Genomic DNA, 21,244 nt, shown 5'->3' with positions numbered 1-21,244 from the left:
ACACATGCACTGGGAGGAAGTTGACGGGAAGAGCGGAGCCCGCCTGCCACTGGGCAGAATCGAGCTATCCAGAGACGCTAGGATTAATAATAGAGTAATAATAATGGCAAAAGGACAGGACGAGTCGCGGACGGGACACAATGTGCGGATTAATGAGCTGTTTCTTGACGAGACTAAGCATCTAACAAAGTTTGCGACTCCATCCCGAGGTTCGCGGGGATTTGCCCTCCCGAGCACGCCTCCGTCGCCGCGTGGGCAGCGACACACACGCATCGGAGGTGCCCCCTCCTTTTGCGTAAACCAGCGAGCTTCGTTTCCGTCCGGCGCAGGCACGGGTTGCCCATTTACTCCTCCTTGGCACCGCCACGGCCGGCACGCTCGGCGGTCTCGATGGCCTTCTTGTCGCTCGCGGCAGGGCCGCTCTGGAGGCCCTGCATGAAGCCGGCGGGGGCCTTGAAGGGGCGCTTGAGGTCGCCGCTGGCGGGCTTGCCGAAGATGTGGATCTTGACGAGGTTGCTCTCGAGGGCGCTCTTCAGGGGGATGATGGACTGGATCAGGAGGGGGTTGGTGTACTTCATGTAGATGTGCATGAAGCCCATCATGGCGATGCCCATGGCCTGGGAGCGGAACGCCTGGCGGAGCTGGGTCGTGTCGTAGGCGTGGATGGTGGTCGTGACCAGCTTGCCCTCCTCGGTGGAGCCCATGGCGGGGGGCTCGACGTACTTGAGAGTGGTGAGGTCTGGGGGGTTTTTGTTAGTCGGTGGCTTGTCCGCACATGCGAGGTTTTGAGAATTGAGGTTTGAGAGGGGAGGGGAGGGGGGGCCAACGTATGGCGTCCCGCAGACGGACGTACCCTTCTTCTTGTTGATCTGGGCCTGGACGTAGAGGTAGATGATGGCGATGATGATGTTGCTGGCAATGTAGCCGGCGCGGCACATGTTCAGGACATTGGGGTCTTCGAAGGGGACCTTGCGGGAGACCTGCACCATGCCGAGCATGATGATCAGGTTGGTGCTGCGAGGGCAATGTCAGCATTGGGTCCTGTTCATCGGGTGCTGCGCGAGCAGAGGCAGCGGTGCGATGCGATGCGATGCAACGGGTGAGGGACGTACATCTGAGCGCTGACCATTTTGGCGGTTGGGGGGGTTTTCTCGAAGAGACCGTGAAAGGTGTTTCTGGAGGTGGAATTGACGAGGGGGCAAGATGAACCCGATGGACCTCAGCAGAATGGGAGAATAGGAGGAGGAGGAGGGCAATTAAGAGGGACAGGGAAGAAAGGAGGCTGGCAGGATGTAGAGGCGAAGACGGCGCGGCGTGGAGTTGGCGAGTTTTTGTACAGTAGCGCGTGAGGGTGAGGTGGTCGAAACGGCGTGGGCTGGGCTGGCTTGGCTTGGCCGGGTTAGGTGGAGGTGGAGTTCGGGTCAGTTGCAGTGTAGTGTGTCGCCCTTTTTGGTGCGGTCCGATTTGCGGTGCGGTGCTGTTTGTCGGGGTCCAGCGGGATGGCGAATCTGCAGAATGGCACAAAATTTCAAGCAGTGATCCGCAGGCCTGGGGGGGCGAAGGGGAGGGGGGAGGGGACTCTGGCCTTCTGTAGCCTTCCGTGGCAGTCTTTGGGGAGAGTCCAACGCCCGGCCTGCATCTTGCGCGCGCTCGCAACGCAACGCAGCGGGAGCCTCCTGCTGCCCGTTGCCTTTTTTTTTCTGTCACATCGCTCCATCTTTTTCTCCGAAGTGCATCTCTCTTTCTCTGTGTATCTACCCTATCTACTTTTGCTGCGAGCGAGGGGGCGGCGGTCTCACTCTTCAGCGTCTCCAACGATCATGTACTGTATATGATGTACTGCGACACCGATGCAGCACCCCTTCTCTTGGGTCTCGTTACATCGCAACTCCGGGCTGCCTGCACTGCACATTGCATACCTCTGGCTAGTCCGATACGCAGGCGCAGGCACCCGACGAGACACGCAGCTGGGTGGCTGGACCCTGGATTGACACCGTCCGTAGGCCGCGGAGCAGTCAACTAGTGCAGTGTAGCGTAGCGTAATATGGTGCACCTCGCACACTAATCCCGACGCCACCCCCCAAGTCCCCGATGCCCCGCGTCGCGCCGGTGCTGCCTGAGGTGTCGGGGACCGTGAGTGAGTCGGAAAAGGGACGTGTGTTGCTATACTTCGCCGCGGATGCTGGGCGACGTCCGTAATGGATAATAGAGGACACGTTCGTACAAATTGCAACGTGGGGAATCCTGCTTGCTGATATCCACCACCTGCCTATTGCGGACAGCTCCCCGTTTGCCTCATCTCACAGCTGAGATTTTATCATGCGGCCGGGCTGATAACCAACACTCCGGAACCAACCCAGCTGGTCAACGATACAGGGCCATGTCTCTCGGGACCGCTCGCTTGTAGTCCGCCGCCTCGTGCTGCACGTGCAATAATTACGCAGTATCCGTAGTATGTGTGGCATCAAACCGGTGTGAATATGTATGTGAATATGTACTATGGCGGGAGGCTTTACACAACCCCGTGTTCCAATATGTACATGGAGAATTGCCATCAATGCTGATATGACAAGAACAGTTCCCATCCTCGGGCCACCCTGTGCGCGCCTGCAATGAGAGGGAAAAGGCACACGGAATGCCATGTACTACGGTACTCCAATGCCTCCGTCGATATCACGTGGTCCCAGAACCTTCAACGGCGGGCTCCACATGTCCGACAACCCGCTCCACCTGCGCTGCGGTAAGGTACGTACCTCACCAGGAGCCTCCAGCTGTCGCGACTAGGTACCTGGGATAAGTACTTTAGGCAAACGACTTCAACGTCGGCAGGTAGCCGGCGTAGGCCTTGCCCGTCGTCGGCTCCATGCTGTACATGTAGTCGCCCCACCAGGGGCCGGCCGCCCACCACAGGACTCTGTTCTGTGTTAGTTATCCGGTCCTCAAAGCGACAAAGAAAAGGAACCCAGCCCAAAGGGGGGCCGGGGGGGATCGCTACTCACCCTCTCCACTGCTCCGAGTTGTCCGCGAGGTGCTGCAGCGCGCCCTTGACGGCCGTCTGGCACTGCTCGTTGACGCCGGCGCCGATCTCGCCGAGCACGCCCTGCTTGTTGTTGTCCTTGAGCCACTGCGTGGCCGTGGCGAGACGCTCCGCGCCGATGGTGCTGCTGACGCACGCCTCGTTGGTGCCGGACCCGTCCGTGTCGAGGTACTGGTGCATCTCGTAGAAGAGAAGCTTGCCGGTGGCATCGGCCGGATCCGTGAGGTTCTTCAGCGCGTCGCCGGAGCCGCTCTCGATCTAGTTGCACGCCGTGTTAGCCCGCATCCATGCAAGTCGCCTTCTCCCCGAGGATAGGGGAGGGTTGGAGAGGGGTAAAAATGAAAGGGGTGCCTACCCAGTGCCAGGCACCCGAGTACGAGTTGCCCTCGATCCAGATGTGCTGCGTGGTGGCACCCGCGGCGCGGATGTTGTCAATGGCCGCCTGGTTCAGGTCCCTGATGAGCGAGTTGTCCATGTCGTGGTACTCGTTGTTGGTGTCGAAGATGACCTTGTCGTTGTCCTTGAACCGCGCGGCCACCGTCTTCCACCACGCGCCAAAGTCGGCCGAGCTGGTGATGATGTTGCCGTAGTACCGGCCGTAGTTGTGCGGGTCGATGACGGCGTAGGAGCCCTTGGAGGTGACGTCCTTAACGAGCTATGGGGGTTCGGTGTTTAGTCTTTGTCTTTTTGTTTTTTTATTGCTTCGTTACACCTCTCCTCCTCCGAGGCCGGCAGAGACTTACATCCTCGAGACCGGAGAAGTACGTCTCGTTGATCGTGCCCGTCAGCTTGTCCGGGATGATGCGCTCCATCATTGTTCCGATGCGGAACGTGTTCAGGCCCTGGGACCTCAGGATCTGTTTTATGTGGTTAGCAAAACTGGCCGTCTACTCCTTGCTCCCGCCTTCACTCACGTCAATGGCCGTCTTGTTGGGCCATGTGTACTCCTTGCCCAGCTGGCCGGGCAGCGTGGTCTGGCCAAACTCGCCGCCGGACTCGTTGACGCCGGTGAAGAGGAACTTGCCGGCGCGCTTCTCCTTGGAGGCGCCGTCGACGGGGGCCGCCAGGACCGATGCGACGGACGCCGCTCCGAGAGCGAGGGTGCCGAACTTCATGATTGGAAAAGGGAAAAGAAGGAATGAAACGGGTTAGACTAGAAAAGAAGGTATAAAGGTCGGATGGAGTCTCAAGGAGCCAAGACCAAACCCCCCCGGAGTAGTCCTGAGGCGTGGCAGGCTTTATATCCTCCATGGCCGCCCCCCCTCTCTCCTCTCTTTTTCTCGTCTCGTTTACCGTTCAAAGGGGCGGGGGGCTAAGACGGGTTCGAAGTTTGACCTCTCGGGGAGGGTTCTCCAGGGGGCCCGTCGTGGCGGACTCCCATGCTCCGTCCCATGTATAAAGGCAAAACACGGTATGATTTGTGGGAAAAGAGGGAACGCAATCAACGTCAACCTGACCAGTGGTGCGTCTGATCTGGAGCCGCGAGCCTCACGGCACTAGCTAAGCTTGCTTGGCATAGATGATGTGCCGTGTGGGGTAGCCCCCCCCGGGCAGGGAAATGCACGATCTCGGGACTTGGGACCTCCTAATTAGTTGCCTACCTGGGACGCCTCCTGCTTGCCTACTTAGGACCTTACTGTGGTAGAGAGGCGGTTCGTGGCCAGGTTGATGCCGAGGGTGCCGAGGAATGCGGCTGCATTGTGACCCTCCCCCCTCCTTCGGCTGCATTTCTTGCGCCTGGGATAGATTGTGCGCCTGGGGGGGTTCGGCCGAGTAAACTACTATGCACGTCACATCGCCACTCGACGTCGTTCGAGCAAAACGAGACGCGCGCATTCCCGGCACTCTGAGCGAATTCGAGCGGCTAGCAAGTGCCGGCACCGCATGGCAGGAAAAGAAACAAGATGCGCAGACAAGCAGCCCCCATTGCGACAACAAGCTTTGGCTCTTCGCCGGCTGTTGTTGGCTCAAAAAGGGGAGAAATTAAGTTGGGCTGTTTCAAGTCGCCGGGGGGATTCCCTCCGCGCGGTATAGCACCTGGAATTAAGGGATGGCCAACTCGGCCGCTTTCCCCACAGTGATCATCAAGATGGGACTCGGGGAACAGAGGGTGGGAGGCAGACTGAGCCGTGAACCCGGAACGGCGGTGCTTGCCAGAGTGGCACGGCATGATGAAAATCAAGAGACACCTTGAGAAGAATGTCATGTTGTGGGCACACCCAGCAAGCAGTGACGTTATTCAACACACATCAGACCAGGGGAAAGAACCAGATTGAGCACTCTACGAGGCTTCTGCGAGCCACGCGACCTCTCTCGGTCGATTCGGGGCCAGGAAGCGAACAAGGAGGCCCTTGGATGGCCAAAACCTTGGGCTGTATTCGTTTCATCAGAGAGGTCGTGGTTCAGGAAACAAAGTCGCGAGCGAGGCGGCCGAATCTGGCTGTCGCCGTGCTGAAACAGCGCGGAATTACCGTCCAAGCAAAGATGAAAAACGAGAATGATCCGACGTTGGGTAACGATGAGGGCTGCACCACGAGCATCCCACCTACCAGACTGGATGATGGGATGGACGACGAGTTGAACCATTGAGGCGGGACTCGCATGTAGTGTGCGATACCCCCGTTCGTTGCATGTCACTCCCATCAAGCCTCTTTGGGGAGCGCTCTGCAGCTAGGGCGGATCCGTAGGTAGCTTGGCCCCCAAAATCGGGTCCGCGCGGCACGGAGCATCGGCCGTCACGTGACACGGACAAGATTCTTCCCGCGCAGCATCCCATCCCGTCGCGACATACAGAGAGAGGCAGTAAGGCGGCTATCAATCCCAGACAGGGTCATCACATCGCCACAGGAGTTGCGAAAATGCAGCCAACAAGACACCTTCTGAAGAGATCCGTGTGGAAGGGTGAGTCGCGAGCCCTTTCTTGCCGTGCATTGACTTGGAAAAATGTCGAGCTGACCATCGCCTTCTAGGACCGCACATTGTCCCGTAAGGAGGAACCCTCCCCCCCCTCGACCAACCCTTCGAATCTGACCGTTCGTGACCTCAGTCTCCCCATCGTCCGGCCCGCTCCTGGAAAGAAGGTCCAGCCCATCCGGACGCAGGCCCGATCCGCGACGATCCTGCCCAACTTTGTCGGCCTCAAGTTCCAGGTCTACAACGGCAAGGCCTACATTGACGTGACGATTACGGAAGACATGGTCGGGCACAAGCTGGGAGAGTTCTCGCCGTGCGCGCAGCCCCGGCCCACAGTCGAGATTGAAAACGGGCTAACATGTGGCCAGGACGAGAAAGCCCTTCATCTGGACCAGATTGTAAGGGGGCGGCCGTCTTTCGAGCAGCATTCGGACGCCGCCGCCGCCGGCAGCGGGGAGGAGGAAACTTTTGTACAACACCATGTCAAGATACCAGCGATACACTGTAGCATAACCATTGGGCCCTGTGCCGTTGATGACCCTCTGCTAAACAAAAACAAAACGAAACGGGGAAATAAAACTTGTTATGAAGTGTCTATTGTGAACCATTCCTCTTTCGCGCTTGACTTGCCGCCGTGCGAAAAGAAGAAGGGGAAAAAAAACCGTTCCCCCCTGGTCATTGACCTGACCTCGCCCGGACGCCGAAAAAACCCAACCATCCAACGCCGTGGTATATATACACCTAGCCCCAAAGATCAAATCCACGTGAAAAGGGGGTATGCCCGGCCCCCCTCCTCCCCCTCCTCTTCCCTTTCATCGGTAGAACTCGCTCCTCTTGACGTTGACGCCGTACTCGCCCACGGCCATGCCGAGGTCCTCCATCGTGAGCACCGTCCGGTTCTGGCTGCCGCCCTGCCCGCCGCCGCCGTAGCCCGGCCTCTGGATGCCGAGGGGCCCGCCGCGTCCCTGGTCCTTCGCGCCGGCCGGGCCCGTGGGCTGGCCGGGGATCGGGAAGCCGGCCGCCGCGCCGAGGTTGCCCATGGGGTTGTTGGCGTTGGAGTTGGAGGCGCGGATGCGGCTGTACTGGTAGGCGTCGGCGGAGATGTCGGCGATGAACTTCTGCGTCGCGAGCGCGAGGAGCCGCGCGAGGCGGGGGTCCGTCTGCGGCGGCGGCGGGAGGCCGGCCTTGGTCATGTAGTAGTTTGTGACCGCGTCGGGGATCTGGAACAAAGGCGCAAAACGCCGGTTAGCGTGGGGGAGGTCCCGCGGCGCGACGCAGCAGCGCAGCTTCAAGGGGTGGGAGGGGACGCACAATTGGGGCGTAGTCGTCCATCTTGGTCAAGAACTCGCGGAGCGACATGTCCTTGCGGGTGATGGCCTTGGGCTCGGGGCCCGGGGCGACTGCCTCGGGGACGGCAGCATCGTCAGCGGTAGCGGCAGCAGCAGGAGCGGCGGCGGCGGTGGCGACGGCATCGGCGGCGGGCTCCTCCTGCGTGTTGGGGGCAGTGGGCACCTGCTCGGCGTTCTCGGGTGCGTTGGTGGCCATTCTGATCGCAAAGCGCAAGGCGGGAGTGTCGATGGGATATTTGGGGGGGTTTGATTTGACGCGACGTCCCGCGAGGCTGGTGAGGCTGGTGATGTAAGGTGGTTTCGCCTTGCGGGCCACTGGAGTGGCGCCGGAGCTGCGTCACGTGGTCTGCAGCCACACCACCGTGAGCTTTCCCCGCAAACCAGAGCCAACTGACGTCTGTGCATGCACGCTCACTAGTACCGGTATACGCGGCTCTGGTACCGTTATGGTCTGTTGTTATAGATAGTGCCGTCGGTACATACCATGTAGCACTCAAGTGCTTGCTATGTAATGCCACGGTTCGTAGAATGGCACTGGGTACACGACAGCACTACGCAGCTCATAAAGTCACTACCTTGAGGCTTGGAAGGCAGGGTCCCTCACAAACTTGACGATCTGGGACACATGCCCCATTACGCTCATCTTGGCTTCACCAACTACCTACAGTACCATACAGTCGGCCCGCACGGATGATAGGTAATATCCCCGAATTCGACCCGCTAAATGTCAATATAATGCAATAAGTTCACCGCCAACCTTCGCGCAACCGCCCGTTGATTCCATTCCGGAGCAAACCGATGATTCCTACGCCTGCCGCGTTGATCCGCGCAGGGTCTATCGAGGCGTGCTCTGACAATCCCACAACTTACTCAGGACCAAAGTGGTTTGAACTAGGGGGTGACAAAACTGTGGTCACTTTTGAACAACCACGCGGGTTTACACAAACCTACGACTTTGAACCGAGTTGGAACTCGTCCAGCGCGGCGAGCAAGGCACAGGGTGGAGAATGAGCTTGGGACGAGGACTACTCCGTGCTCGTATGTGATGCGGAGACTGCTCCGCGTTTATATTAGAAGAGAAAGCCAACCAGCCAGCACCTTGGCAAATTATGGTTCAAAAATACATGTACAGCACCACCCACGTCTCCATCGCCGATCCATTTGACACATCTGTTGTGGATGCTCTGCGCCTCATTCGTGTCATGCTTCAACGACCAAGCGATTGATACGGACATTGCAAATGCAGAACAAAACCATCAAAGTGCCAACTATCATATTGGTACCCACAAATCCCATGACACACCAACCTGGCCTGACTGCTGCTTTTCATCTAAGAAGCTTCGAGCTGTATCAAATGCCTACAGATATTTCGATGGAGGTGTTTGAGCAGTAAATCAGGACGTCAACAGCATAATCAGAGTTTACCTTCTTGTCTTGGCAACGTGTAGACATCAGAATAAGAGTCTTGGCATATATAGATGATGCAAAAAGTGATTTCGATCATCACGGTCCTAGACCGCCGCGCAACTACAAAACCCGGAGCAGCCTACCTCGCCGATCACATTCAGAATTCCATCCTTATCACATTCACTATTGAATCCTCAGAACCAGTTCAAAATGCAGTTCCCCTCCTCCACCGTCGTCCTGGCCTTCTTCGGCCTCCTCGCCTCGCAGGCCGTCGCCCAGCAAGTGGTAAGTAGACATGGATGTCCCGGCATAGATGCGATGATCGTTATTAACACGTCTTCCAACCTTAGGAGTGCAACTGTACGTAACAGCCCTCTTTTGAAACTCACAAATGACAGCGCCTGACTTTTGACAGCCTGCATTGCTGCGTGCCAGGCCAAGCCCGGCGCCTGCTGGGGAGGCGACAACGTCGGATACTGCAAAAACCTTTGCGGCCCCAGCTGCCCCTGCACGTTCTAAGGAGCTTTTTGGACGGAGCTTTGAAGCCTCGGCGCTGAGATGCAAGCTGTGACATGGGCCAATTCGGGGCCTCTGATGGAGGACCATCGTGAAACTGGGCCTTCGTAGAGGACAGAAAGACAGAGTCGGCACCGGGGAAATCCAACGCGCGTGCGTCGCAGAGCAAACAGAAAGGTTTGCGCGCAAGACTCGATGGATCACGGGTTACTATTACGAATAAATTTTTATTTCAGCATCATACTTACACGATGCGACTTCATTTTGATGCTTCCCAAGGTTCCATACGCCCGTGTCTCCGGCGGCTCCCACGTCAAATCAATTACAACTCTGCCAGTAAGCTTTTTACCTTTCACTAGTCAATTTAGCAAATGCCTCTACTATATACCCAAATTCAACCTCAATGCACCAAGAGACAAAAATGCCACTACAGCAGGCCGAGTAAATGTCAGGCGAGGCGGATGACAAGTATAGTGAAAAACAAAGACACCAGCTCTGCAGACCAGAACATTCGATCCATTCCCCATGTGTGTTTTGCATTTTGTAGATGATACCAAGTCGAAAACATTCAGGACCTCGGTTGACTGTTCTCATTACTCTTTTCGACAGCGAAGTCATTGGTTGATGCTACCAAAAGTACTCATCAATACTCGTTCTTTCTCCGATGAATGCCCCAAATTCCTCTTTCATAAAATTTGTATACAGTCTCATTGTATATTGCCGACAGGGTCTAGCGGGTATCTTAGGACTCAAGGGGATATGAAACGATGGTCATAATGGTTCTCCGAGTAGGACAATGTAGGATGGAGGTTGGATTCTACAACATTTTTATCCTGAGAAGGAAACTGATGTACACTTTACACAGTTCAACCGCACAGCGCAGTAGCGGTCGCCGTGTAAAATTGTACGGCTTTCTCTGGAATCAAGAATAGTAACTGTGATAGGATTGTAACACTAACCTAGAGGTTGCCGTGGGTTATCGAAGTACCTCTGAGATTGGACTAGTCCTATCAAGACCACTTATTGGATCCAAGCTCTACCAGCCCTAGCGGGCTTTTTTTGGGCCAACAGAGAGGTGGCAATGGAAGGGGGGTGTGCTTGTTCGAAACACGACTCGATGAGAATGAACACATAACCCTCAGGTCTTATTCCTCCTCGACTTCAGGTTTGAAGCGAGGCAACGCCCACCCACCCTCGCCGTCCCAACCACCGACAGAGTTCATTCAGAAATCGCCTTCTATCAAGTCACGGAAGCCGTGCTTGAAAGAGTAATCTAGCGTCAACTGCCAGAGAAATCGCCTGCCATGAATTCCAGTCCTCCAGCGCATCATCGTGATCGGCTTCCTCTAGCTTTACCCCCTTGGCTAGACCGCTAAGATGACCGTTGGTGCACTCGCACCACTCATCATCTATCCCGACCCGGCATACTCCGCGGAAGAGGCTGCACGGCTGCGTATCTCGTGTACAATGGCATATACCCATGCGGTGTCAACGAATACCATGATCATGGGGTAGCTCTCCAGTGCGTTTACCAGCCAGTCGACGGCTGCTACTGCAAAGCAGCCTTTGATATCTCTGCAATCCCCGACTCGCACTCTTGCATTAGTAGAGGACGTATTAAATTCGACGATTGGTGTGTCGGCCCGGCATCCTTCACCTATACGACCCCTGCTGCGCGATGGCGAACGCCATGCCTGGCGGTTGATTCACACGCAACGATGACGACCGATGGCCAAAGCTCTTCGCCAACACCACCCATGGTCTCAAAAACTTCGAGTAACGGGCGTCCGGCACAGTCTTGGGGGTCAGGCCGCACCGAGTCGTCCTCTCCGGACGCACAATGGACCACCCCTGGAGCGGGCAGGGCCCGTCTGAGCATATCGAATATCGTGGCTTCGACAGCAAGCTTCGGTGTTGGAATACCGAAAATGCCGACAGCTACTCTGGCCCTCTACTTTCAGACCAGGAAAAGGTACAGGAACGTTGGCGTCGCACATTATACGGACCGGGTGGTGCCGCAGGAGAGTAGGTATGCGGGATGCAGCTGGGGAGTCCTCCCTCTTTTGTCCTGCACGTTGCCGATGCAAAGGGTTGACAATTACAGTGAGCGGACGCCGAGGAGCCTGGGGCAGGCCGTTCTCGATATGCCTGATTTCGTGCAGTATGGCCTTAGCCTGGGTGCCCCCCAAGAATGCCAGGGCTCTGATGAGACAGAGCTAAAGGCAGGATGTCGGGATATTGTATTTGGCCGGTGAAGTTCTAGTGAGGATGTAAGTTTAATCGATGCATCATGATGGGCAATGTCCCAGCTTCTCAAGCAAGGTGGTATAAGTGAAGCCTGGGCGCGAACTCAACAAAATTGAACCTGCAAATGTAGACGAGGCATTACGTACCACTCTGCTCCTTGACTGCGCGTTATCCCGTTCGTAGGTGAAACCAGCTGTGGGATCCGGCCGTCACGACTTAGCCGGTCTAAGCAATCGAGAGCAAATTGGCGTGCATCAGGGGGCGTCAAGGACACCTCTGAAATCACCGACAATGGCCAGATCAGGCATCTTGCCGTCACGGAGAATCGGTCTCCAGAAGGTTCCAGATATTCCCCGCAACTGGCGAGAACCTCGACAACGAGGGTCGATGTCTTTCGAGAGGCGGATCTTTGAAGTCCCGCGTAGTCGATCTTGTCATCCTGGTCGGGCCCTTGATTGAGTATGAAGGACGACTGCACCCATATGAGGTCATTGAGGAACAGCCGGATGATTCTCAAAGCGTTCCAGTACCGCAGAGCTCGGAGTGAAGGGTAGCCAAAGGACATCCCCTTGTATGGCATGGGCGATCTCTCTCCCGGAGGCCTTGTCGTAAACCGCCATCCTTCTGGAACATCGTGCCCAATCTTCGCCGTCGCCGCGTCCAAATCTAGCGCCTCAATCACTAGGTCACGTCTCCCAGAGTCGCTGGTTTGGGATATTCTCGATCTCAAAGCAGCAACCCGGTCGACGACAGGAGTCATGCTGAGAAAGGGGTCATCGAGGTCGAGGTGTGGCCTCGCCTCCTCGTAGAGCTTCAAAAACCGGACCGGGACGGGCGTCATGCTGTGCGCGCAACTTGTGCGGATGTTGTTGCTCGAGTGGATAAAGAGCTTACGGCCGAGAGGGGTCTCCAGCTGCCGAGTCCCGCGCAGGCGGAGAAGTTCCACGGCGCCGAGCGTGTGGGCGTTCCAGCTGTCGAGCGACTGCTGACCCGAAAATACGATGGCCTCGAAAAGACCGAGCAACAAAACCGCCGCTAGCGTACCGTCTTCAACGGCAAGCTTTGCCGAGCTCAGGGCTTGGTTTGTTTGATAAAGTGCGTTGGCGTAGTGGGCCGTTGCCTGCTTCATAAGTTTTGTGTCTGATAGCTTGAGCGAAAGGCTGGCAAAAGATGCGGCCAGCACCGACGCTGACATTGCATCTTCGCTCCTCAACCCATAGGGACAGAGCTTGGGGAGGTATTCGAAAGGGGAAGTTGCTATGTAGTCCGTCATGAAATATGTGCACGCCAGGTCCTCGAGGGGTTGCGAAATATTCCGATAGCGAACCACGGCGACCTCTGGGTGTGGATATGCGGGTGATGACCTCAAAGGCGCATCGGAATCGACCCAGTTCCTGACGACATGGGCTGCTGTCGCTGTCGCTGGCGCTGTCGCCACCGCGCTAGCCTGCTGCTGCTTCTGTACATTCGCACCCGGGAGCGGCTGTCCCTGCTGTTTAGTTTTGGGCGGGTAACGCTTCCTAGGCTTCCTATTCTGGACCTTGAAGGCGGCGTTGGCGGTCTCGTCCCTAAAGTAGAAATCCGAAAGATCCCTGTAGCCAGGGCAGGTGGTTTGCTTGCGCGAGCATTGCGTGCATCCGGGCTGCAGGCGATCACACTGCGGGACGGGAAAGAAAGAGAGAGGGTCAGCCTTGGCTCATGACCTATGGGTGATTTGGGGTTGGTTCGTTTGCGCATGCCAGTAACCAGGTGGGTGAACCGGTGGTGTGCCAACGCGCCGTGCCCGTAGGGCTGACGGACTGAGGCCGTCTTTGGGATACGAGCGGTCCAGTAGGACGTGTATTTTGGGATGAGAGAAATGGAGTACGAACCCTGAGTCTTCCCTTGCGACAGGGGTAACACGCCTCTGACGGTCGGCCGGAGAAGACCATTGTTGGTTGTTGGCTAAGATTAATGGCTCACGTAGGAGGGGTTGGCACGCATTGCAGCATGTCTCTCACTCCAGAGACACTTTGTGTGACGCGCCGCAAGAACTGGAGATGTCTTGTGGCAGACGAAAGAGGGTGAGGTGTCAAGGCTTTCATCATCGTGGCTGTGCTTGGGGGCCGTTACAGTGACGAAAAAGCCGTCGGATACCCGGCTCTAATTTCACAACCCTTGGCACCGTCGAGACGCCCACCCCATTTGGTCTAGTCTTGCTTTCATAAACACCAGTGGCTTGCATCTCACGACTGGAGTCATCAAGGCTTATTGACTCCACACTTGACCCTTGCTAACAGGGGCCCTAGCCGGGCTGATTTCGACATTCCTTTGAGAGGTGAGAGGTGAGCCACTACACATTTTTTAGTGTTACAGGACCTGAACGAATTGGCAGCTCTGCTTTCTGCCGAGATGCCGTCTATGCGAGAGCCTCGTACCTCGACGCTAAAATATGTCAGCCATGTCACCGCCAGAGGCATTAGCTTCGTGGCTGAGACACATGGCTGTGTGGAAAGACAGTCTGCTCAACGACTTGGGTATTGGTTGCAGAAGGGTCATCCAAATGGTTGCCTCTACGTAGGTGTGCCTCGATGCCGACTGCCGGCAAGCGAGTGCGACCGGCCAAGCGAGTGCGGATGGCTTCAATATTCGATCAGCATTCGCTCGCCGAATAACGACGTTTTTACTTCTATATAACTCTGGCTTGGCATTGCCTTTTTCGTAGTTTGGTTTCTATGTTTCAACTTAGCTGCATATTCCAACAAATTTTCATCGAGCAAGTTTCTGTTTCTCATCAGTTTTCGTTCAAGCAAAACCTCTAATACGAAATGGGCAAACTTGATGGCCGTGGCGGTATCGCTATCGCTGAGCTTATCGTCTACAGCCCGTGCTTACTAGTTTCCGTCTTCCTTTGTGCCAAATTTGGGTTCCAACGCGCATCTGGCTGGATATACACTGTGATCTTCTGCCTCGCACGCATTATTGGCTCTGGGTTCCAGTTGTCGACTTACAGCAACCCGTCTGTCAGCTCTTACACAGGCGCATTCATTCTCAACGGCATCGCTCTCTCGCCGTTACTCCTGGCAACTCTTGGGATCCTCTCCAGATTGTGGGTTCCCTGAAAAGTGTAGACAAAGCCGAATATGAATGACTAACACCGACGCAGTATCGATTGGACCAGGGCAAACGCTGGTTCGCCGGTCAATGCCAGCCACGTTAGGATTATTCAGATCATTCTTCTCGTGGGCCTGATTCTCGGCATAGTCGGCGGAACAAGCACGAACTTTTCTGCGGATGGCACCTACCAACCTCAACCGACAACCCAAGCATCCACTATCCTTTACCTCTTAGGATTGATTGCGATCGCGGCTGTACTCCTGTTGTCTCGCCGGAGCTTTAATGAAGCACCCCGCGGCGAAAGAAGGATCTTCATCGCCATCACCCTGGCTTTGCCGATTCTCTTCATTCGTATCATCTATTCAATACTTTCAGCGTTCTTACACAACAAGACCTTCTCCATGCTGAGGGGTAGCTTGGGCGCTTATATCGGCATGGCCGTCATTGAGGAGTTTGTGGTGATTGCAATCTACTTGACACTTGGCTTCATGTTGGAGAAGTCGGTTCCTGAAAGATCGGAAACGCTTGCCGGTAATCAGCGGAATTGGAAAAACCCGCGTTCTGGCTATGGCCGCCGGAGACCTGGACTGATTGGTCTTGCAATGAGCGCATTCGAAGGGCGCAATGATTACCGGGAGCCCGAACAAGCCATGTCCGCGCGTCATTGATGCCTTATACAGGCGAGTTATGGGAGTAATGGAGCGAGGTAGTTGCGAGATAAGATTGATTTTTAGACTCAGGTCGGTGTAGATTCTGCACAAGTTGAATTGGAAGCGAGCACCTTTGGCAAATAGAGTAACATGCATAGAAAAGACACAAAAACCTGTGGGGTTTGTCGTGTAATCAAAGTTTCAGATAAGGAATTGATTATGAATGTGTATGAAGCGACTATTCCTTGTGTGACAATTCAATTGTCTCTTCCATTTTGATATCCGCCTGTGATAAGTTTCTCGACTGACAATGAGTCTTGAACTTCCTTGTGGGAAGGTTCTGCTCAAACATGTAGTCGATCTCAATGTACGACAGGCCCTTCATCTCCGGAATTTCAAAGAAGATGATCAAGAATCCAAAAGTACACAAACCCGCAAATATGAAGCCAATCTTGCCACCCAAGTTAGCTTCATCCGTGTTGAATAGATAAGGGACGAAAAAGTTGAAGAGCCAGGAGAAGAAGGCGTTTGCAATCCAAGCAACGGTCTGCGACTGGGACCGAAGGCGCATGGACGACGTCTCGGCGCTGACCACTGGCCAAGCAGCGCCAACGCCGGATGAGAGGGCAAAAGACAAAACCATTAAGCCTATGCCGATGTACCACAACGCAGTGCTTTGGGACTGGAAGCACCCGGCAATACCGATGGAAAGCCAGAGGACGCCTACAATGCCGGTGCTCCATAGCATAATGAACCGGCGACCAAGAGCGTTTATGGAGTACCAGGACAGCGCAAAGGCCACCAAATTGCACGCAATGCCGATTTGGGTTATGGTGAGAGAGAGCTGGGCCGACATTCCTGCCAGTTGGAGGAAGTACTGCTCTGGGTTAGCATTCGGCTCCGAGTACGCGAAGAGAAGAGTTTCCCCAGACCAGGCGCCAACTTACAGTGCCATTGCTAATCAAGGTGACCCCAAGCAATTGCTGGAGAAGATTAGCCCATACGATGATTCTAGTGCGCCGGGCGTTGCTGCCACGAAAACATTGCCAGATGCTTGCGGACTTGTCAACCTCTTCGCGGGACATTGCTGACTCCCGCACCACCGAAGCCTCGAGGGATGCGAATTCAGCATCTGCCAATGGACCCGAATGTAGTCTCCCCCATGCGATGGCTGCTTCTTGGATTCGGCCCATTCTCACGAGGTACGCCGGACTCTCGGGAACAACGAAGCCAATGATGACGGCAAACCCGGAAAACGCCCATTGGGCGGCAAAAGGGACCTATAATATTCTTTTTAGTCTCAGATACTTGCATTGTACTTTTAAACTTGTGGCTGACCTGATAGGAAGATGGGTTGAAGATGGCGAATCGAGTAAAGATGATCGTGATGGCAATGAGCTGCCCGATGCTCTGCGCAAAGACGCCATTAGTACATGCGAGGTGGCTCACATGAAGTCATTTCCCCCATAAAATCTCACCATAAAGAAGTTGTAGGTGCCGAGGAGAGGACCTCTCAGTCTGGTTGGAGACACCTCTGATACATATGTCTGGGAAGTTGAGAGTAGAACGCCAAGGGCAATACCGAGTATGGTCTTGCCGAGGAGGAAGATGCCTCGGCGGCCATTGAGAGACGCCACGCGATCTGAAGCGTAGATGGCAGCGACAGCTGTACACCAATCAAAGGGAACGCCCTTGGGTTAACGAAATGGCCTAGCACGGTAGATGGGATATGGCCCGTGTTGGATGGCGTCTTGCAACCCCAGGAAAATGTCCAGTCGCTCACCTGCTGTACCAATGACGCCACCCGTGCTGAACCCAACCCGTCTGCCGTACTTTTCAATCAAAGATGAGTTGAGCGAAGCGCCGAGCATGATCCCCAGCTGCACAAAAGCATTCCAGAGCCCAAGCCATAATGCAGGGAGAATGTACGCCTCGCCAATCGATTGTCCGTATGTCATTCTGCGTAGTTAAAATGTTAGCCAGGCTACAGAGAGGGATCATGAAAGGTGAAAAAGTTGAAAGTGAAGCAAGATGCAACGCGACATAAAAGGGTTCTGGACTTGACTTACTGAAAGAAGGGCAGACCTGTCACTACACCGACAATGATGTTGTCGAAGCCGAACATTAGGGGCGAGACGGTGGTGATGACTACATATCCGATGCTCTTCCTGTAACGAATGATTGCGTTCCAAGTGCTGACATCCGTGGGTTGAACATCATCTTGTACAACGGTGGGCTCAACATTCAGTGTGCGAGTGGCAGGCGTTGCTGGAGTGTCAGATGGTGCCATGTTGTATGTTTCGCCTTTCAATGATTAAACCACCGATTCACAAAGGAAAATCGACGGAATTCATGTCCACTTCAGCAAAATCGGGTGGTATTTATTTAAACTGCATCATTGCCAGACGAGAAAGAACGAGAGTGGTATTGTCACATCGCTGATAAAGTGGTGGGGCCGATTCCCCGGAAAGTCTGCAACATGAATGTGGGGGACAGTATGGGGTATGGGGAAGCTTCGGCAAAGCTCTTCGCGTGCAGAGATGGGTTGGTTTGCGCATTCAACCTAGCCCGCCAGCCTGGAACTCATCTTCAGCTCGGTCCCAATTGCTTTCTCGTGTCTTATTAACCCGAGAAATAGAGCATCTGAGCGGAGTCTCATGCCCAAACCGTTCAAGGAGCCGCATGTTCAGGCCCCTATTCGCCAACCAAGCACCCCAAGGGCCGGAGGACCAGTCGGGGTGTGGTGGGGGAGGGTCTAGGAGCGGCACCAAGCCCTCCACTTTCCGCTCAGCTGCTGGACTGCTGGTTCATGGCAACCTGCGCACAGCAAGGAGTCTTGCGTTAGCGAAGAAAAGCATCTGGAATTGTGAAGCCATGACGGGCATATCTAATCTTGATCACCCCTCCCTCGAATCATCGTATGCTGTCAAACCAAGCCAAATACAAGTATCGTCACAACGTCTCACGCTATGATCATCTCCATTTCCCGAGTATGGTTTGAACACCACAACCCCGGCGATGCTCTCGGCATCGCAACCGTCCGACCTCGCATCTCATGGCGCTTCGAAGGCGACGCCAACGACTGGATACAGGCCACTTATGAGATTGAAGTTCGGCGGTTCCCAGCCGAGAAGGAGAAGTCTCAACAGGATGCCTCAGCCCAAACCTTCCGCGTTGAGTCCAGTGATTCTTGTCTGGTCCCTTGGCCAGGTGCGGACCTCCAACCCCGAGAGGTGGCCTTTTTGCGGGTTCGAGTGCGCGGCACAAGCGAGAGCGAGTTTACCGCATGGTCCGATGAGGCAACGGTTGAGGCGAGCATCCCCGCAACGACTTCTGAAGGTTGGGCAAACGCTTCCCTCATTGAGTCGCCATTAGACCAAAAGGCAAACCCGGAAACGGGCCATCGACCGATTATCTTCAGCCGCAGGTTCACCATCCCTTCTACAGTCCAAAGGGCCCGGCTATATATCACCGCCCATGGCATATATCAAGCACGGATCAACGGTAACAAAGTGGGCGACCACGTCTTCCCGCCTGGTTGGACAAGTTATAATCACCGCCTGCTGTACCAGACATACGATGTTTCCAAGTATCTGCATAGCTCGGGTGTCGAAAACACCATCGAGGTGCTTGTTGGCGAGGGCTGGTGGGCAGGCAACCTGGGCTTTTTCGGCACCAATCGCGACGTGTGGGGGGACTGCCTCGGCCTCTTCGCCAGGTTAGCAGTTTTCACGTCTGAAGGGACCACTTTTGACCTTGTCACAGACGAAAGCTGGCAGTCGAAGTTCGGTCCGATACTTTCGAGCGAGTTCTACAACGGAGAAACGTTTGACTCTAGCTTTGACATATCTGGGGCGGAAGCGAAAGTTACCAGCGTTGTTTCCAAGGACATGGACACGACAAAGCTGGCAGCACCGACTGGGCCACCTGTTAGAACACAGGAGGAGGTGAAGATCAGGACGGTTACTAAGAGAGATGATGGAACCTACATACTGGACTTTGGCCAGAATCTGGTGGGTTGGCTGCGCGTTAAAGTCACGGGCCCCTCAGGGCACGAAGTCGTCTTCAAACACAGCGAGGTTCTTGAGGATGGACAAGCCGCCATGCGCCCTCTCAGAAGTGCCAAGTCAACAGACCGTGTTATTCTTTGCGACCAGGAGATCACCTGGGAACCCAGCTTCACCTACCATGGGTTCCGCTATGTCCAAGTCGAGGGATGGCCGGGCGAGCTCAGCCACGATGCCATTGTAGCGGTTGTCATCCATACCGACATGGAAAGAACAGGATGGTTCGAATGCTCCAATACAAAACTTAACCAATTACATGAGAACATTGTGTGGTCGACGAGGGGAAATTTTGTGAGCGTTCCCACCGACTGCCCGCAGAGAAACGAGCGCCTTGGGTGGACGGGCGATATACAGGTTTTTGCGCCTACTGCCAACTTCCTCTACGACACAAGCGGAATGTTGCAGTCCTGGCTCACAGACGTCGCGAATGAGCAGGAAAAAACAGGAACAGGTGCCATCGGGTTATTTATTCCGTCATGCTTCCGGTTTATGCCGCACAAGCCCATGGCGGTGTGGGGTGACGCAGCCGTCACGGTGCCATGGGATCTGTATCAAGCGTCCGGCGACCTCGAGATTCTTCAAAAGCAGTTCCAAAGCATGCGGAATTGGATTGAGGAAGGAATTCCCAAAGAGGAATCCGACGGCCTCCTGTGGTCAACGTCCACGGAAGAACAGCTCGGTGACTGGCTGGACCCATCAGCTCCTCCTGCCGAACCCGGAAACGGTCGAACAAACTCAGTCCTAGTCGCGGACGCCTATCTAGTTATGGTCACTGACCGCATGGTTAAGACATGTGCTGCGCTTGGTCGCAACGAGGACGAGCAGCGCTACAGAGACCTTGCCTCGCGGCGTCGGGCCGCATTTGCGGACAAATACATCACCGCCCGAGGCGGAGTGGTCTCTGACTCCCAGACCGCGACTGCCTTGGTATTGGCGTTCTCGCTGGCGCCCACCTTGGAAATCGAGACCGTTGTTGCCGCTCGTCTCGAGCATCTCATCCGAGCCCAGTCGCATTTCCGAATCGGGACCGGCTTCGTTGGCACATCCCTCTTGGGCCCGGCCCTCAGCAGTGTCGGACGCGATCAGGTGTTCTACCGCATGCTTCTGTGCACCAAGAATCCATCTTGGCTTTACCCGGTCAAAATGGGAGCGACGACCATGTGGGAGCGTTGGGACTCGATGCTTGAGGACGGGAGCATCAATCCGGGTGAGATGACAAGTTTTAACCACTACGCGCTTGGCTCGGTAGGGGGTTGGATGCATTCTTACATGGTCGGCATGACGCCTTTGGAACCCGGCTGGAAGAAGATGAGGGTGCAGCCCAGGCCTGGAGGAGGCTTGAAGTTTGCTGAATGATCGCATCTTACGCCCTATGGTCTGGCCCGTGTGAGATGGGAGATCTCTAGCGAGAGTCAGATCAAGGTCACAGTGGTGGTGCCGCCCAATACTACAGCAGAGGTTATTTTGCCATGCGAGCAGCCGGATGAGGGCAGAGAAGTCGGATCTGGAAAGCATGAGTTTACAAGAGCCTACGTTCCAGTAGAATGGCCTTGCAAACCGATATACCCTCGAGGTCTTCCCACACCCCCGGAAGATGACTGGTAGTTGAATGATCGTAGAATGAAGAAATCTGAAGGAAAAGGATACTGTTCGTCAGATGGCACTCCAGGTACAGTGTCTGCATACAAAAATGATGCACATATTTAGTGTCCTTGAATACCAAGAAGCAGCACCAAAAAAGAGGCGTGGCTTGACTTGTTTCGAAGAAGTCGGCATCAACTGGATTCGTGATAGGCTTAGTTTCAGTGCCAACGCCGACAAGATGAGGGTTTATCTATCCCAACCTCAAGTGAGCGACCAGGAAGTGGCTTGGTAAATCAGCATATTATAAAGTGATCGAATAGTAAAGGGTTTTTTTTAAAAGGGGGCCATAATCAGTCTACCAGAGTAAGGAAAATCGGT

At 55.0% G+C, this 21,244-nt stretch overlaps 8 protein-coding genes across 8 annotated transcripts; 3 read left to right on the top strand and 5 right to left on the bottom strand.

Annotated features, from left to right (window-relative positions):
- Nucleotides 1–344: 344 nt before the first annotated feature.
- Nucleotides 345–1,129, bottom strand: EsH8_II_000739 (inorganic phosphate transporter Pho88; the record flags this gene model as incomplete). The annotated part of the gene is made up of 3 exons (XM_083264037.1): nucleotides 345–739; nucleotides 854–1,014; nucleotides 1,113–1,129. 3 exons carry the CDS (start codon nucleotides 1,127–1,129, stop codon nucleotides 345–347), a joined length of 573 nt encoding a protein of 190 aa, XP_083121359.1.
- A 1,673-nt stretch (nucleotides 1,130–2,802) lies between these two features.
- Nucleotides 2,803–4,152, bottom strand: EsH8_II_000738 (glycoside hydrolase superfamily; the record flags this gene model as incomplete). Its single annotated transcript, XM_083264036.1, has 5 exons — nucleotides 2,803–2,914; nucleotides 3,000–3,295; nucleotides 3,393–3,692; nucleotides 3,781–3,894; nucleotides 3,952–4,152. The coding sequence occupies 5 exons, from the start codon at nucleotides 4,150–4,152 to the stop codon at nucleotides 2,803–2,805; spliced, it is 1,023 nt and encodes a 340-aa protein (XP_083121358.1).
- A 1,743-nt stretch (nucleotides 4,153–5,895) lies between these two features.
- On the top strand, nucleotides 5,896–6,352 carry EsH8_II_000737 (mitochondrial 37S ribosomal protein uS19m; the record flags this gene model as incomplete). Its single annotated transcript, XM_083264035.1, has 4 exons — nucleotides 5,896–5,938; nucleotides 6,007–6,022; nucleotides 6,084–6,263; nucleotides 6,319–6,352. 4 exons carry the CDS (start codon nucleotides 5,896–5,898, stop codon nucleotides 6,350–6,352), a joined length of 273 nt encoding a protein of 90 aa, XP_083121357.1.
- Nucleotides 6,353–6,762: 410 nt separating this feature from the next.
- On the bottom strand, nucleotides 6,763–7,495 carry EsH8_II_000736 (transcription initiation factor TFIID 23-30kDa subunit-domain-containing protein; the record flags this gene model as incomplete). The annotated part of the gene is made up of 2 exons (XM_083264034.1): nucleotides 6,763–7,170; nucleotides 7,262–7,495. 2 exons carry the CDS (start codon nucleotides 7,493–7,495, stop codon nucleotides 6,763–6,765), a joined length of 642 nt encoding a protein of 213 aa, XP_083121356.1.
- A 4,040-nt stretch (nucleotides 7,496–11,535) lies between these two features.
- Nucleotides 11,536–13,400, bottom strand: EsH8_II_000735 (Zn(II)2Cys6 transcription factor; the record flags this gene model as incomplete). The annotated part of the gene is made up of 3 exons (XM_083264033.1): nucleotides 11,536–11,560; nucleotides 11,616–13,126; nucleotides 13,341–13,400. The coding sequence occupies 3 exons, from the start codon at nucleotides 13,398–13,400 to the stop codon at nucleotides 11,536–11,538; spliced, it is 1,596 nt and encodes a 531-aa protein (XP_083121355.1).
- An 876-nt stretch (nucleotides 13,401–14,276) lies between these two features.
- On the top strand, nucleotides 14,277–15,233 carry EsH8_II_000734 (uncharacterized protein; the record flags this gene model as incomplete). The annotated part of the gene is made up of 2 exons (XM_083264032.1): nucleotides 14,277–14,557; nucleotides 14,615–15,233. The coding sequence occupies 2 exons, from the start codon at nucleotides 14,277–14,279 to the stop codon at nucleotides 15,231–15,233; spliced, it is 900 nt and encodes a 299-aa protein (XP_083121354.1).
- A 220-nt stretch (nucleotides 15,234–15,453) lies between these two features.
- On the bottom strand, nucleotides 15,454–17,505 carry EsH8_II_000733 (uncharacterized protein; the record flags this gene model as incomplete). Its single annotated transcript, XM_083264031.1, has 6 exons — nucleotides 15,454–16,092; nucleotides 16,163–16,495; nucleotides 16,554–16,625; nucleotides 16,694–16,881; nucleotides 16,999–17,174; nucleotides 17,285–17,505. 6 exons carry the CDS (start codon nucleotides 17,503–17,505, stop codon nucleotides 15,454–15,456), a joined length of 1,629 nt encoding a protein of 542 aa, XP_083121353.1.
- Nucleotides 17,506–18,184: 679 nt separating this feature from the next.
- On the top strand, nucleotides 18,185–20,638 carry EsH8_II_000732 (uncharacterized protein; the record flags this gene model as incomplete). The annotated part of the gene is made up of 1 exon (XM_083264030.1): nucleotides 18,185–20,638. The coding sequence occupies one exon, from the start codon at nucleotides 18,185–18,187 to the stop codon at nucleotides 20,636–20,638; it is 2,454 nt and encodes an 817-aa protein (XP_083121352.1).
- Between the last annotated feature and the right edge of the window lie 606 nt (nucleotides 20,639–21,244).

This window comes from Colletotrichum jinshuiense, chromosome 2 (genome assembly GCF_051148585.1).
Source record: "Colletotrichum jinshuiense chromosome 2, complete sequence".
Classification (NCBI taxonomy): Eukaryota; Fungi; Ascomycota; class Sordariomycetes; order Glomerellales; family Glomerellaceae; genus Colletotrichum; species Colletotrichum jinshuiense.
This window is presented reverse-complemented; position numbering and strand designations above follow the sequence as displayed.